Source organism: Anabrus simplex, chromosome 2 (genome assembly GCF_040414725.1).
Source record: "Anabrus simplex isolate iqAnaSimp1 chromosome 2, ASM4041472v1, whole genome shotgun sequence".
NCBI lineage: Eukaryota > Metazoa > Arthropoda > Insecta > Orthoptera > Tettigoniidae > Anabrus > Anabrus simplex.
In genome coordinates this window covers 626,026,559-626,043,585 of record NC_090266.1, presented here as the reverse complement: position 1 = coordinate 626,043,585, position 17,027 = coordinate 626,026,559, and the positions used below count along the sequence as shown (strand labels likewise).

The following is a 17,027-nucleotide window of genomic DNA, read 5'->3' as shown; positions in this document are numbered from 1 at the left end:
TAACGATTTCATCTCTCAGAAGTTCAAAAGGTCCGCACAACTGTACTAGTTCCATTGCTTGACTACGTGTGGTGCTGGTGTAGTCTCGCCGTCTACTCCACTCTAGGAAGATAGACAGCGAATGGAGGAGTTAAGGATGCAAGGCATTCAATCTTAAAATTGCATTCGGTGGCAGACGTAGTTCTGAAACCTTCTGAACGATGTCGCTGCAATTGAAACTTGGTCAGAATTTGTCACCCCATACCCGTGCTACCCTCTGCCATCTGTTAGCAACTTGGAGAAAGTCGGCATCTTTACAGCGAACGGGACCCACAGATTACCCCCCAGCGAGAACCCAACGTGACAAAACTGACCAATGCCACTGGGGTGACTTACCTACAGTGCTTGAGTTGTGGGTAACTAGTGAGTTAACTCATTGTGTTTTCGGTGTTTTATTATATTTTGCGCACATGTGGTATTAACGATGGATGAGTCTAAAACGGATATAATTGTAAATCAGTTTGAAAAGCCATTTACTGGCCGTTCGTTTGATGAAAAGATTCAAATACTTAAAGCCAGGAGACCTCTACCTTCCCTCGTAAATTTCTTCTTCTTCTCCTTCTTAATCTGCTTACCCTCCAGGGTTGGCTTTTCCCTCGGACTCAGCAAGGGATCTGTCCTCTAGTGCCTCAAGGGCAGTGTACTGGAGCTTCAGACTCTGGGTCGGGGGATACAACTGGGGAGGATGACCAGTACCTCGCCCAGGCTGCCTCACCTGCTATGCTGAACAGGGGCCTTGGGGGGGATGGGAAGAGGGAATGAAGCAGCCGTGGCCTGAAGTTAGGTACCATCCCGGCATTTGCCTGGAAGAGAAGTGGGAAACCACAGAAAACCACTTCGAGGATGGCTGAGGTGGGAATCGAACCTACCTCTACTCAGTTGACCTCCTGAGGCTGAGTGGACCCCGTTCCAGCCCTCGTACCACTTTTCAAATTTCGTGGCAGAGCCGGGAATTGAACCCGGGCCTCCAGGGGTGGCAGCTAATCACACTAACCACTACACCACAGAGGCGGACCCTCATAAATTTAAAAACAGAAAACAAGAATTGTGTACGCAAGTTCGATCCACAAACTTACAGTAAAACTGTTTGGCTCGAGTTCACCTACATGTAATTAGGGTGAGTAGAATTGAAATTTACTTAATACATTGTGTTAACTGCATGGTTACTAGTTGCATGCCTCAGTGGAGATTCCAGGATACGCCACTGTGTAGACCACTCCATTTCCTTCATTAAGAGTGATGCAAGTCAGGTTGTGTGCGTGTGTAATTGAAAACAATTTTTCATGTATTATAGACTAGGTCATGTATTTTGGATTAATCATGTGGTTAGGCTATGTTTTCCATTCATTAATAGTTCTTCATATGTTCAAAGTGATTCAGGAAACTTCTGGTTATGTGTACCGTTAACTCAATGGAAGTTTGGTTAAGGTTATTTCGTGTTTATCACTGTAGATAACCAGCCATATTTCCAAAGTTACTCAGGAAAATCTCTTGTTGTGCATTTGTTAAAGTAAGTGAGCTGTAGAATTTTCATGTACCTACCAAGAACATGTTGTATAATATTCTAGATGTTTGTAGATATCTTTAGGTTATGAGCCATAGTGACAGACTTGTTTCAAGACAATTCTAGAACAGGTACTCAGCAAGGAATTTTCTACGTTATTATAGAATCTTCGAGGTGTCTTTTAGTAACACTATGTTACAACAAAGCAGAATTATCTAGAATAATAGCCAGTATATATACCTAGTATATATGAAGAGTTAGGTGAGTGAGGGCATATTCTCTTTTAGTGAAGGAGAGTAATGTAGTTGTGTTGTTGATACTGCTCTGGCAAATCAGTTGTGCTTTAGTACAATGATGTGTTGATAGTGTGTTGCTGCTGTTATACTGACACATTGGCTGTGGGTCTTCTGTAGACTACTGTGTATTTTGTATGTGATCAGTTCCGTGAGCGGTCATAAGTTCAGACAGTCGGTTGTTGAGGTAGTGAGCTATTGTAGATCAGATACCATATTGATTCTGCTTTGCAGATTGATTGTAAATGATTATATATATATTTTAAGTGTTATTATATGAGTGAAAATATGAGTGTAGTAAGTAATAGTAGGTAGTGGTGTTATTGTATTTAATGTTGAGAGTTGTAGTTATGGTGTTCAGTCTGAAGTGTAGTCAAGTCATCTTGTATTTTGGTGTGCCAGTTGTGCAAAAACATGACATGATACATTGAAGTGGAGAATGAATTTATGTTCAGATGCAAGCATTGTCCATGACTTGACTACAGAGGATAAGTTTGTGCTGTATATACATGAACAACATTGCTTGTGTGTCTGGATAGTTTTCTAGTATAACTGGTATTATATTGGAGAAACATTAAACAGAAAAGTATAGCGCATGGAAAACAAGTAAGAGACAAGCAGAAATGATATCAGATCCCAGTGCAGGTTTTGGAAATGAGCTTTACACAAGATAATTATATGGTATATGAAGTCTTATTTATATGTATAGGAAACAGATGGAGAACAACAACTTACTGTGTAATCATGCATGTTGCATGCACCTGTGTACATTGTAAGTCTTTGCTCTCCACTATTTTCTGTTTTTGTTTGTGTTTGTGTGTGTATATATGTACACAAACACATACTTATTTTTATTTTATTCCTGTTGGCTTTCTTACTGAGCAAATATGAAGTCTTAATACGAGAGAAGATCAAATGAAAACAGAACAGGGGCAAAATGAAATCAGCAAAGTGTATTTCAAAAGTAATCTCCAGTGTTAAACAAGCACATCATAAAATTCCATTGGCTGAGATTTTAACCATATGCAAGCATTGTCGATGACTTGACTGTCAGAGGAGATATGCCACCTCCTCAATTCCTTTATCAATGGAACAAAAGTACGAAGTAGCATGGCAATAAATCAGGGCTATACTGTGGGTGTTCCATCACTGTCCATATAAATGTTGCCATTGTGTTCTAGGTAACAGCTGCCATATGTGGTAACACATTTTCATGCAGCAAAACCACTCCAGAAGGCAACAGGCAAGGCTATTTGGCCTTGAGTGCTGCACGCAAATGGTGGAGGGTACTGCAGTATTGATCAGCGTGACCACGGTCCAGGAACTCGAGGAGAAGTGGCCCTTTATTATCAGAAAACATGTCATCATCTTGGACTTCTCTGGTGGTGGGAAGCTCGGATGTCTGTTCTGTTGTCTTTGTACCTAGGTAGTTTTCTTTTGGTTTGGAAGTTGTTCTTCAACATTTTCCAGGAAATTGTCCTCAGCACAATATCTCAGAAGATGCTGCAAAGACAATACCATATGGAATCTCTTCTGATTGTCTATGAGATTGAATACAATACAATACAATGGTACACACTGTGATTTCACTTTCTTGTACTGGAGTCTGTCTCTAATGATGATACAAATGGAACCATAACTTCCTCCCACATCCTTGCTGATGTCCGTGATTGTGACTTGTCTGTCTGCAAAGATTATCCAGTCAACTTGTTCTATCAGAGCATCGATGATGACAATGTGAGCTTGACCAGGTCACTCTTCATCCTTCACATATTGCTGTCCTTTGCGGAAGCTCTTGTGCCAGTCCTGCACACGAGTCAATGACAGAGAATATTCTCCCTGGACTGCTTTCATTTGCCAATGCACTTCACAATCTCCAACTTTTTCTGCAATTAAAAAGCGAATGACACCATGGTGCTCTTCAATACCAGCAATCATTCTGCTACTGCATGTGAAAACTGACTGATTGCCTACTTGTCTTCTTGATGATACTCCTGCCTGACTTCCAACGCATATCACGTGCTCATGCATGGGAAAGTCCATTATGCAGGTTTGGCTTCCTTCCTTACCTCCCGTTCTAGCTCTTCAGCGTTCTTGCTATATACATACTGTACATAAATATAGCTCACTACATCCACAGTTCCATTTTAATTTGATTTGCCATTATAAAGTCCTGTGCAAATTAGTCAGAACATAACAATAACATTTTCTTTTGCACTTATTCATCTAATACATACATTTAATCTTTGCTAGTAGCTAATATGTCCTAGTTTCTGTTTTATAAGTTGTTTTGTATGATTTTGCATAGGTTCCACAAACTTTGAGCACATATTAAGTTCATCAATATGATACCATAGTATAACTAGAGTCTGTATCAGGTGTATTTTTGTGGAACAGTTAAGTTTTGTGAGACTCCTACAAATAGCGTACATGTTTTCTATTAGATTAATATCAGGGGAGTTCCCTGCCCAATCTAAGATACAAATATTGTTCTCACTTAAAAATTTCTTCACTTTCCTTGAAGTATGTCAATGAACCAAATTTTCCTGAAAGTTCAGTCACCATCTAAAAACCTCTTTTGCAGCTCAACAAATTACTCTCCTTTCCAGTATTTGGCTGTACTGGTCAGATTTTGTTATCCTGTTGATTGGTATGAAGGGTCCCAGTCATTCATGCTTGAAACATCCCCAAAAACATAATCTTCATGGGGCGTTCTATGGTCTGTTGCAAATGTGCTGGAGTTGTTGGCTCATTCTTCAGTCAGTGCACATATTGAACCCTCTGCCCCTGCATTTCAAAGTGACTCTTATCAGAGAAAAGAACTTTCTTTCTTCCGTCCAATGTTCCATTGTCAGTCCTGATGACTACTTGCCCAAAGAGAACATTCCTTGCACATTTCTCCTGTTAGGAGGGGTTTCTTTACAGGTTTACTAACTTTCCTTCCAGCTGTTGGAAGTCCAAGATGAACATTAGAAATATGCAGATTCATTCCCCTTTCCCCCCAATTCATGAACAAAGCCCACAGCAGTGAGCCTGGGATTTGATTTGCTTCTTCAGAGGAAAACACGTTAATCAATTGGTGTTTTTTCTTTCCTGATACAGTTTCCCATTTTCTTTGTTGAAATTGAGCTAGTCTGTTCATGTTGCTGAATAATTCTATTTATAATGCATACGCTGACATCGGATTTAATAGCTAACTCTACTATAATCGCACTAAGCTTCCTGGGAGTCATATCTACTGAAGACTAATTACATAACAAAACCTCAAAATTTCTCAAAAGTGACACTCGTCAAAATAAATACACTTTTAACCTAAAACAGTTATCAACACACAGATTAATTACCAATGAATAACAAATAACAGTGCAAAGAATTCATAGAGAGCATGAGATCTAAGAATAAGCAATGTAAAGCACACTATTGCCAGTCATTAGGAAATTAAAAAAAAATCCTTATTCAAATGAATTTGAACAGTACCATGGTACTGAATAGTCTGTTCATCTGTGCACCTGTGCATCAGCTGTCAGCCTTGCTAAGAGAGACTTCAGAGCAATCCATCTGGGTGTGGTTTGAGTTAGTAACGGAAGTTACTATGATTTCTAAAAGTTTGAGTTTAAATACAAGTATACAACATTACATGCATCAACAGGAATAAAATTTAGAGAAGACAATAAGCAATAACATAGTAATAAATATTGAAAAAATGTATTTCTGTTCAGATTGTAAATACACTGTGTTTTTCACCATTCCATTTCCAAAACATTATTCATTTATCTTTCAGTGTGTCCTAGCATCAATTATATTAGTAGCTCTTAAAGGAATGTTGATGCAAATGAAAGATCTACGATCGATTTGGCGCCATTCTTCATGGGATGGTGCTGTATGGCTGGTTACATTCCTATCTGTTATAATTTTGGATATTGACTTCGGACTTGGAATTGGTGTTGCACTCTCTCTGCTGTGTGTTCTTATCATGGGCCAAAGACCTAAGATGTGTTTTCTTGGAAATGTTCCATCCACAGACATTTATCTGGATATAAGACGGTACCAATCAGTAAGTAATTCTTCAGTTTAACTTTTTCTTATTTGAAAATCATAAGTTTGAGCTAAATTAATGTAATTTATCCACCGTCTTGTTATTTAAGTTATAAAATTTCATTATATAACACAGGTAACTACAAACGGAGGAACCATCTGTTTCATTGTTATGGTTCTATATACCAGTATTATATTAGTACATAATTCAATAGTACTGTTGTTATTGATTATAGGCTGTAGAAATACCAGGAATATGCATCATACAAGTGGCTGGAGGTCTGCACTTTGCAAATAAGGAACATGTCAGCAGGAAATTACATCATATGATTTCAGAAAAGGAGAAATCCTATGCTCAGGTGGATTCAGATGGACAGGTAATTGTTTATTCTAAGACCAAAAAACTTGTACATTCTGTTCATAAGATCAACCAGTTAAGTTTTCCAGATACTGTGTGTAATCTTGATTAGAACTTCATCACATGACTTTCTATTCCTTATGTATTGATGTTTTTGAAGGATGTAACAGTATCAGCCATACACCAGGCAGATGTTATGGCTAGCATCTATCAAGATGGGTCCTTAGGGGAAAATCCCAAAGATCTATAAATGTCATAATGAACGTGATTGATGAACAAGTTATTGTAATGTGTTAACCAGTTGTCGTGTTTACCATAGCTCATTTATTATATGTTCAACATCATCCACAAAACTGAATATACCACACGTTCTCCATAAACAATAACTTGATACAAGAGATTACATAACACGACAGTTATACATTGGAAATGGTAGAAAGGATTCAGACAGTAGAGAATTAATTTGCATTGAGATGAAAAGCATTATTGAGAGAAATTTATACTGAAGAAATTAAAAATTCACTTGTAAAAGAGAATGAGAAATCTTGACTTGCAAATTCTAAAATCTTTATCTTTAATGGGTGGAAACAAGGGGAAGCATTTAGAATATATTAAGTACTTGATATCATCTTAAAAATATTGGAGAAGAGAAAAAGAAAAACACAAAGTTAATACAGTACTGTATATTTTAGATTTATAAATTTCACAGGAAAAATCTCTCTAAATATTTTGAATAAACAGTGATCATAACCACACCTAAAATTAAAAGGAAACAAAGACTAAAGAACACAGGTCACTGAGCTTGTTTTATTTCTTCAAAAATATAAATGTGTGTATCATTTAAAACAGAAGTGAAATGTGGAAGATAACCTTCTCAGTGACCAATTTTGCTTTGAAAGGAGTCTGAATATTTGATCAGTGAGAAGGTTCAGCAACAAAGCCCATTTCACTGCTTTTTGTCAATAATGAGAAAGTTAGTGATAATATAAATTGGAACTTATATTTAGAGATCTGAAAGAAAATAAATATATTTTACAGATCAGAGATATGCAGATAATATAAAAATCAGTTAAGTCTCACATAAAACGAGCAAGGCAGAAATGTGAATTTTCATTTCTATTATTCACCATAATACAATTTGATGGTGTAGTTCTAGTTGCAGAATGCAAAAACTATCTTCAAGAAGTTCTGCAAAGTATGGGAGGAATGTAATAAGTAAAAACCAAGGTAAGAAATATGGAAATGTATACATGAAGAGAACAAAAGGATACCATTTACAGTAACTTCAGGGAGGTAAAATGGATCTAATGAAATTTGTAAACTTTGGAAACTTAGTCAGTGTTGAGTATTGGCCTTACAAGGGGTTTGATAACTTTATAGCAAGAGGATTACCGAGCTCGATAGCTGCAATCGCTTAAGTGTGGCCAGTATCTAGCATTCAGGAAGGAGTTAGTGGGTTCGAACCCCACTGTCGACAGCCCTGAAGGTTGTTTTCCGTGGTTTCCCATTTTCACACCAGGCAAATACTGGGGCTGTACCTTAACTAAGGCTATGGTTGCTTCCTTCCCACTCCTAGCCCTTCCCTGTCCCATAGTTGCCATAAGACCTTTCTGTGTCAGTGTGAAATTGTGTAAAGAAAAAAAAAAAAAAAAAAAAGAAGGAAATATTAAAATTCATTTATTTCTTTTTTTCTTTCTTCCTTTCAGCAAGTCAGTAACTGAAAGGTCACTGTACTGGTCTTCAGTTCAGAGGGCACTGGGTTTGATTCTTGTATATGCTGATATTTTAAGTGTGTAATGTTAATTACTCTGACTTGGGGACTGGGTATTTGTATTCATCTTAACATACTTCCCTTCAACTACATTACAAATCACTACACTACCAACCACCACAGGTAAAGAATAGCGAGTGCATCTCTTCACATGGGTTTGACATCAGGAAAGGCATCTAGCTCTAAAACTGGGCCAGATCCACAAATTTGCTGTTCCTAATATATTGGAGAAACTCCAAGATGATGATGATGATGATGATGATGATGATGATGATGGTTGTTGTTGTTGTTTTATTATTATTATTATTATTATTATTATTATTATTATTATTATTATTATTATTATTATTATTTCTGCAAATAAATATTTTTAAGTATTTCCCTGCACACAGCCTTCCAACTGAAGAGTACACATTTCTAGAATACTGCATTGTTCATGTACAGATACATAATACTTATGAGATTCACTATAGGCTGATATATTAATACATCAGAAACTGGGAACAAGTTATTGCGTGTTCCAATTTTGGTGATACCGAGATGAGGAATTGAAATACTTAAGAAGCAAGAGGTGTTTTTTGACATGAATATTCTATATAACAAAGTCATCTAAATGTCTTGTTCTTTATGAGGAGTAGTCAACATTCAAGATGTAAGTAGTATTATGGTTGATTGAATTTTTTATTTCTATTATTGTTTTAATTTCTTTACGGCATAAGCCTATATCATGTCTACAAGATGATGACGATTCATTATGGTCTGTACTGGGGTGTTATTCCGTTCATGTAATCCAATAATAGTTGGATCATTAAGTCATTGAGGATTATAGCATGGAGCTATTCTGCATTTTGATTTGTGTAACTGGGACCTGTGTGATGTAGCTTAGTTCTATGAGAAAAAATTAATATTTACAGACACCCCAGTAGAAGGCTAAAATTTTCTAGCAATAAGAGATGATGATCTCCAAGATGAGTGATTAAAAAGACTGGTGGAATGTGTAGAATACAGGACTGTGACATGAACTGAAGCATGGTGTCATATGCATTGCTTATTGAAGGGTTTTTTTGCTATTGAGATGACTAATTATTGAAGAAAATTTTTGAGTTAAGTGCTTATATGACCGAGCTCGATAGCTACAGTCGCTTAAGTGCGGCCAGTATCCAGTATTTGGGAAATAGTGGGTTCGAACCCCCTCTTTCGGCAGCCCTGAAGATGGTTTTCTGTTTTTTCCCCAGTTTCACACCAGGCAAATGCTGGGGCTGTACCTTAATTAAGGCCACAGCCACTTCCTTCCCCCTCCTAGCCCCTTCATGTCCCATCGTCGCCATAAGACCTATCTGAGTTTGGTGCGACATAAAGCAACTTGTAAAAAAAAAAAAAAAATGTGCTTATATGATTTTATGACCAGTATAATAAAGTGGAGAAAATGATGTTAAAATGAAGAAAAGCACTGAATTTCTGATTTTCTTAGAATATTCAGTCTTTAAAATGCAAAATGTTAGAAGTGAGTAATAAGTAGTAGTAGTAGTAGTCATCAAACTGATGTTTTCAATTGGTGTGGTAAATGAATTATTCTAAAATATAACCATGAATTACACAAACAGAAATTATATCACATGGCTGTATGAAAACTACAAAGAATTTATAGATAAAAAATTTACCTAAAAATTGCCAGTTGATTATTTTCTGCATTCTCTTTGATGTTTAAAGATTTCAAAACATATCTTAAATAAACACAGAATTTGCATAGTCGTAATATACACTGACTGACAGAGCAAATGCAACACCAAGAAGGAGTGGTCAGAACTTTATGCCAATTGCAGGGTAGACTGACGTCACTGAGGTATGCTCATGATGTGAAATGCGCCGCTGTGCTGCGCATGTAGCGAACGATAAATGGGACACGGCGTTGGCGAATGGCCCACTTCGTACCGTGATTTCTCAGCCGACAGTCATTGTAGAACGTGTTGTCGTGTGCCACAGGACACGTGTATAGCTAAGAATGCCAGGCCGCCATCAACGGAGGCATTTCCAGCAGACAGACGACTTTACGAGGGGTATGGTGATCGGGCTAAGAAGGGCAGGTTGGTCGCTTCGTCAAATCGCAGCCGATACCCATAGGGATGTGTCCACGGTGCAGCGCCCGTGGCAAAGATGGTTGGCGCAGGGACATGTGGCACGTGCGAGGGGTCCAGGCGCAGCCCGAGTGACGTCAGCACGCGAGGATCGGCGCATCCGCCGCCAAGCGGTGGCAGCCCCGCACGCCATGTCAACCGCCATTCTTCAGCATGTGCAAGACACCCTGGCTGTTCCAATATCGACCAGAACAATTTCCCGTCAATTGGTTGAAGGAGGCCTGCACTCTCGGCGTCCGCTCAGAAGACTACCATTGACTCCACAGCATAGACGTGCACGCCTGGCATGGTGCCGGGCTAGAGCGACTTGGATGAGGGAATGGCGGAACGTCGTGTTCTCTGATGAGTCACGCTTCTGTTCTGTCAGTGATAGTCACCGCAGACGAGTGTGGCGTCGGCGTGGAGAAAGGTCAAATCCGGCAGTAACTGTGGAGCGCCCTACCGCTAGACAACGCGGCATCATGGTTTGGGGCGCTATTGCGTATGATTCCATGTCACCTCTAGTGCGCATTCAAGGCACGTTAAATGCCCACCGCTACGTGCAGCATGTGCTGCGGCCGGTGGCACTCCCGTACCTTCAGGAGCTGCCCAATGCTCTGTTTCAGCAGGATAATGCCCGCCCACACACTGCTCGCATCTCCCAACAGGCTCTACGAGGTGTACAGATGCTTCCGTGGCCAGCGTACTCTCCGGATCTCTCACCAATCGAACACATGTGGGATCTCATCGGACGCCGTTTGCAAACTCTGCCCCAGCCTCGTACGGACGACCAACTGTGGCAAATGGTTGACAGAGAATGGAGAACCATCCCTCAGGACACCATCCGCACTCTTATTGACTCTGTATCTCGACGTGTTTCTGCGTGCATCGCCGCTCGCGGTGGTCCTACATCCTACCGAGTCGATGCCGTGCGCATTGTGTAACCTGCATATCGGTTTGAAATAAACATCAATTATTCGTCCGTGCCGTCTCTGTTTTTTCCCCAACTTTCATCCCTTTCGAACCACTCCTTCTTGGTGTTGCATTTGCTCTGTCAGTCAGTGTATGTGTCACGTGATGGAGTTATTCAAACATGCCCTCGATAAAAGGATACATGAGATCGTGGAGCTTTGCAGAAACCAAGCAGGATTTGTCAAGAATTGTGGCACAACCAATGCAATCCATGCTGCATGGCTCTTGGTTGAAAAGCATTATGAGAAGAACAAGCCGATCCATCTAGCTTTCCTGAAGCATTAGAAGGCCTTTGATCATGGACTGCATGACCTTATATGGCTAGTACTGTGAGAGCATGGCATATCAGAACACCTTGTCAGGTTGATTCAGCAGCTTTGTGTAGACCCACAGAGCTACATTCAGGTCATCGCAGGAGCATCCAGTGACTTTCCCATCACCGCCAGCGTTCACCATATTTCAGAGCTGTCACTGCTCTCGTTCATTCTAATGATGGACACTGTAACAGCAGAACTGCACTGTCTTTTGCCATGGACGCTTCTCTACGCAGATAATGTCATGTTGGCCTATGGGACCCAGGATGATCCGCAACACCAAACCCAAGAATAGAGCAATCGGCTGGCACAATATGGCCTCAACAAAAGGAAAACAATATATGAAGTCAGATCCATAAGCAATCGGATAGGTTGAAATGTAATATCGTACTCTCACTCAACCTGTTGCACTGTATGTGCATGTTAAGTGCAAAGCGTGGATACTGGTTTGGACCTCAGCAGCTCTGCCATCAGCCATCATAGGTGGCCCATGTGTCACGTAAGAAGGGTACTAGGGAAATCAGGAGCGAGGTAGTTTCCCATTGCTTTCCTCAATGAGCTAGAAGTTGCTATTACGTATCAGTCTGCCAAGCCCACTGAAATGCCCGCAACAACAGACCCTATGAGCAACATTTTCGCACCATTCATAGCAGGGATTGGCTGCATAACGAATGGCATTACTAGCATCACTCGTACGTCGGTCACTTTCATGTTGATAAAGATATTGATTCCCATATGAAACCTGCACTAGCCATGTGTCTTGGTAGGTGTGCTATTTACCAACTGATGAGCCCAACTTAGCACACTGGGCTAAATGAAATGAAATGGCGTATGGCTTTTAGTGCCGGGAGTGTCCAAGAACAAGTTTGGCTCGCCAGATGCAGGTCTTTTGATTGGACGTTCGTAGGCGACCTGCATGTCGTGATGAGAATGAAATATTGATGAAGACGGCACATACACCCAGCCCCAGTGCCAGCAAAATTAACCAATTAAGGTTAAAATTCCCGACCCTGCCGGGCATCGAACCCGGGACCCCTGTGCCCAAAGGCCAGCACGCTAACCATTTAGCCATGGAGCCGGACAGCACACTGGGGTGAAACGCTGGCAGCCAGGAATGAGTTAGCTGGAAAATTTATAATGTCCAATAACGGGCCAAACTGGGGTGAAACGCTGGCAACCAGGAATGAGTTAGCTGGAAAATTTATAATGTCCAATAACGGACCAACTATATTGGCACTTTCATGTTGTCAACGCCAAGGATGAGACTGAGACAGGTGAATGAAGTAACAAATTTGTTCCAGCCCACACCAGAGGATGTAGTGCAGTGTAAACAATAGGTCTTGGCAGCAAAGGCATAGCATGGTTGCGAATGTTGACCGACTACGACTGAGACTGAGTGTTGACTGGGTGTCGTGGACACTAAGATGCTGAGGTGTACAGCTGGCACCACTAAACTGAATCGCATCTCCAATGAATCCATCAGGCGGGAGATTTGGTGTTGCAGCAATTCAAGACGAAATGCACGAGAGTCATCTGTGATGGTTTGGACGTGTACTAAGGACAGGGGCTGGTACTATCGCAAAGATGGGTTACGTGTTAGAAGTCGCTGGTAGGAGACGAAAAGGACAAACAGAACAGCAATGGGCTGATACCCTTCATAAACATCTGAAGAGTGTCAATCTGTACCCTGACATGACCCAGGGCAGAACTAAATGGAGACAATGAATCCATATAGCAGATCCTGCCGCCAGAAGGGACAAATGTTGAAGTAAAAGAAGACTATATAAGGAGGGTGACTGAATATGTGCAACAACTATGTTAAATATAAACAAGCCGGGCAGAGTGGCTCAGACGGTTGAAGTGCTGCCTTTCTGAACCCAAGTTGTAGGTTCGATCCTGAATCAGTCTGGTGGTATATGAAGGAACTCAAATATGTCAGCCCCAGCATTTGCCTGGTGTAAAAATGGGAAACCATAGAAAATGATTTTTAGGGCTGCCAACAGTGAGATTTGAATCAACTATGTCCTGAGTGCAAGCTGACTGCTACATGACCCAAACCACAAAGGCAACTTGCTCAGTGGTCATAATTAGTGTTTGTTAGGGAAATCATGACTTATCTCTGCCTATAGTGAACAAAGACTGGTATTAAACAAGAAGACCCTTATCTTAGAATAGTTATAAGACCGGGAGAGTTGCCATGCGGTCAGGGGCACGCGGCTGTGAGCTTGCATCCATGAGATAGTGGGTTCAAATCCCACTGTTGGCAGCCCGGAAGATGGTTTTCCGTGGTTTTCCATTTTCACACCAGGCAAATGCTGGGGCTGTACATTAATTAAGGCCACGGCCGCTTCCTTCCAACTCCTAGGCTTTTCCTATCCCATCGTCGCCATAAGACCTATAGTATCTGTGTTGGTGCGATGTAAAGCAACTAGCAAAAAAAAATAAAAATATATGTATATAGTTATAAGTAAGAGATTTTCATAGCACAATTCTTATGGAAGTAGGACACTATTTTTATGAATTTTCATATTAAGGAACTTCATAGGGCCTGTTGTATATCGATATTGTAATTATGTAATCTTTGTGTATTTGCTAAAATATTCTTTTCTTTCTTTTTGCAGATAAAATGTGTTATCTTGGATATGACGTCAGTATGTTTTATGGATCCTTCTGCAATTAAAAGTTTGATTACAATTTACAAAGACTTGGAAGTAAAGGGAATGCTATTCTGCCTTGCAGACTGTTCAGGTAGATATTTTTCATAAGTGAATAGTGAAATATGAAGATATACTTCTGCAATGATAAGATTTTAATTTCACTTTCTGTTGTTCTTTTCCAGCTACGGTTTATGAACGAATGGTACACTGCGATTTCTTCGAGAGTTTTTCAGATTCACATCTCTTCCCTACAGTTCATGATGCAGTTCTTTTTGCAAAGCAGGCAGTTTGTGAAGGGAATGGTGTTATCTGTACAACAGACTGAAGAATTATCAGAAAGTTTTTTTAAAGGTAAATCATAATATTTTATTTGCACACCATCCATATACTGGGTGGATTTTCTCCTCAATTATCCTCTAATTAGTTGAAGACAGCAATAGTCAATTAATGAAATATCTGGTACTAATTATTTAGATTAATTTTTTTGGTTGCTACTGATCTGGATTTGGGCTTTCTCCCAGTTAGCAGATTTTCTATCAGTTTTATTTACCTAGTCTTGTCTTAAATGATTTCATACAAGTTGGAAATTCATCTAGCAGTAGCTGTTACCCGCAGCTTCGCTCTCGTAGATTTCATAATTTGATGAAAGTAATCATTCCTTGGTACTGCATTAAGGCATTGTATCTCAAAATACGTAAAGTATAAAAACTCACCAAAAATTGAGTTTCATTTACTCCAGAACCTCTTTGTAAACAATGTCTGTAGTATTGCCTTTTGGGGTTAAAATGACCAGGCTACTGGCAGAGCTAACTCTGGAATGTGCGACATAGAACTTTACATGGGAGAAACAGTCCTCGCTCAAGTCGAGAAAAAAAGAATTTAATATTTAAAGGAGATTCCAAATACGTTTTTCCTCTCCTGTAACATCTTCAGTTTTTTATATACAAGTATCCCCATAAAAGGAATTCAACTCCTTTATCAGTCCTTACCGACCTCCCCCCGACCATCCTAAGTGGATTTTCCGAAAACAAAAGATTGGAATCTTCTTTAAAAATAAAGAAATACATAATACTAATTTTCAGATCTGTAACATCTTCAAGTTTTTGAGATAGCCTACAAGTATCAGAAAAGTAATTTAACTCCTTTTTTCACTTTCTTTTCACACTGTTAAGTGGCTTTTCCAAAAACAAAAATTATATGTTCCTTTGTTTTTGAAAATACCAATTTTCACATCTGTAACTTTTTTTGTTGTTGCTATTTGCTCTACGCCGCACCGACACAGATAGGTCTTATGGCGACGATGGAATAGGAAAGGCCTAGGAATTGGAAGGAAGCGGCCGTGGCCTTAATTAAGGTACAGCCCCGGCATTTGCCTGGTGTGAAAATGGGAAACCATGGAAAAGCATCTTCAGAGCTGCCGAGAGTGGGGCTCGAACCCACTATCTCCCGATTACTGGATACTGGCCGCACTTAAGCGACTGCAGCTATCAAGCTCGGTCATCTGTAACATATTAAGTTATACTGTAGATATACTCATTTAAAAAAATTCACCCACTCTTTCTATCCCTTTCACCCCGTGAGATGAATTTTTTGAAAACACACCCAAAAAAAAAAAAAAAAGCATTTCTTTATTTTTAAAGGAGATTCCAGATACTAATTTTCATGTCTGTAACATCTTCAATTGTTTCAGATATAAGTATCCTCATAAGAGGAATTCAGCTCCTTCACGTCTTTGCACCCCCAACCCTTTAAGTGGACTTTCCTGAAACCAAAACTATTTGTTCCTTTATTTCTAAAGGAAATTCCATTTTAAAAAATTCAACTCCTTCACTTATTTTCATTCCCCCTCCCCCACCAGTCAATTTTCCTAAACGAAAGAAAGTGTTTCTTTATTTTTAAAGGACATTCCAAATATCAATATTCACATCTGTGACATGTTTTTGAGATATAGTGTAGGTTTTAAAAATCTACCTACTTTTTCAATTTTTTACACCCACTTAAGTGGATTTTCCAAAAACAAAAACAAAAAATGTGTTTATTTATTTTGAAATTATACCAAGTACACTTTTTCACAGGAATAGAACCAGCTTTTGGGTGGTTAGGCCGTGTGGGTTTGCAGAGTTTTGCCTAGACTTGCCATTTGGGCTCATCAGTTGGATTGACACACCCCTCCAAGGCTCTGCTTTGCAGTGGCAGACCAACTGCATGGTCCTGCCATGTTAGCAAATAGGGATTGTTAACCTGCTAAAGGAGATGTGAATTCGTTTTCAAAAATATGTACTCCCCATGGAGATAAAATTCCAAAACATGGCTGGACCACGCAGTTGGTCTGTCACTGCTAACCAGGGTCTTAGAGGGGCGTGCCAATCCAACTGATGAGATCAAATGGCACGACTAGCCGAAATTCTGCAAATGCACACGGCCTAACCACCCAAAAGCTGGTTCTATTCCTGTGATTTTTAGATCTGTGACCGTGAAAGCCATTTTTGGAACAAATTTTCATGACTGTAACATGTTTAGTTTTGAGATATAAGTATTATCATAAAAAGAATTCAATCCCTTTTTCGATCCTTCTCAAACACCCCTCCTCCAAAAGGATTTCCGAAAAACAAAAAATACGCGTTTCTTTAATTTTAAAGGAGATTCCAAGTAACAATTTTTATACAAAAATTACTTGTTTCTTTATTTTTAAAGGAGATTCCACATACCAATTTTCACATCTGTAACATTTTCAGTTTTTGAGGTTTAAGTATCCTCATAAACTGGATTCAACCCCTTTTTCATTTATTTTTAGCCCCCTGAAGTGGATTTTCCAAAAACAAAGAGACTTGTTTCTTTTTTAAAGGACATTCCAAATTCCAATTTTTACATCTTTAAACTGTTATGTTTTTGAGATAGAGATATACTCATTTTAAAAATTCACCCCCTTAATGACGGAATATCCAAAAATCATTCCGTAGTGAGCACCTA

General features: G+C 39.5%; 1 protein-coding gene across 1 annotated transcript in view; it reads left to right on the top strand.

Annotated features, from left to right (window-relative positions):
• Prestin (prestin) overlaps positions 1 to 17,027 on the top strand; it is a 422,871-nt gene that overhangs the window by 392,844 nt on the left and 13,000 nt on the right. Inside the window, exons 11-14 of the mRNA XM_067141052.2 lie at positions 5,618 to 5,890; positions 6,108 to 6,248; positions 14,022 to 14,148; positions 14,240 to 14,408. Coding sequence (XP_066997153.2) covers positions 5,618 to 5,890; positions 6,108 to 6,248; positions 14,022 to 14,148; positions 14,240 to 14,382 — 684 coding nt within the window. The 3' untranslated portion in view covers positions 14,383 to 14,408. The remainder of the gene's footprint in view (positions 1 to 5,617; positions 5,891 to 6,107; positions 6,249 to 14,021; positions 14,149 to 14,239; positions 14,409 to 17,027) is intronic.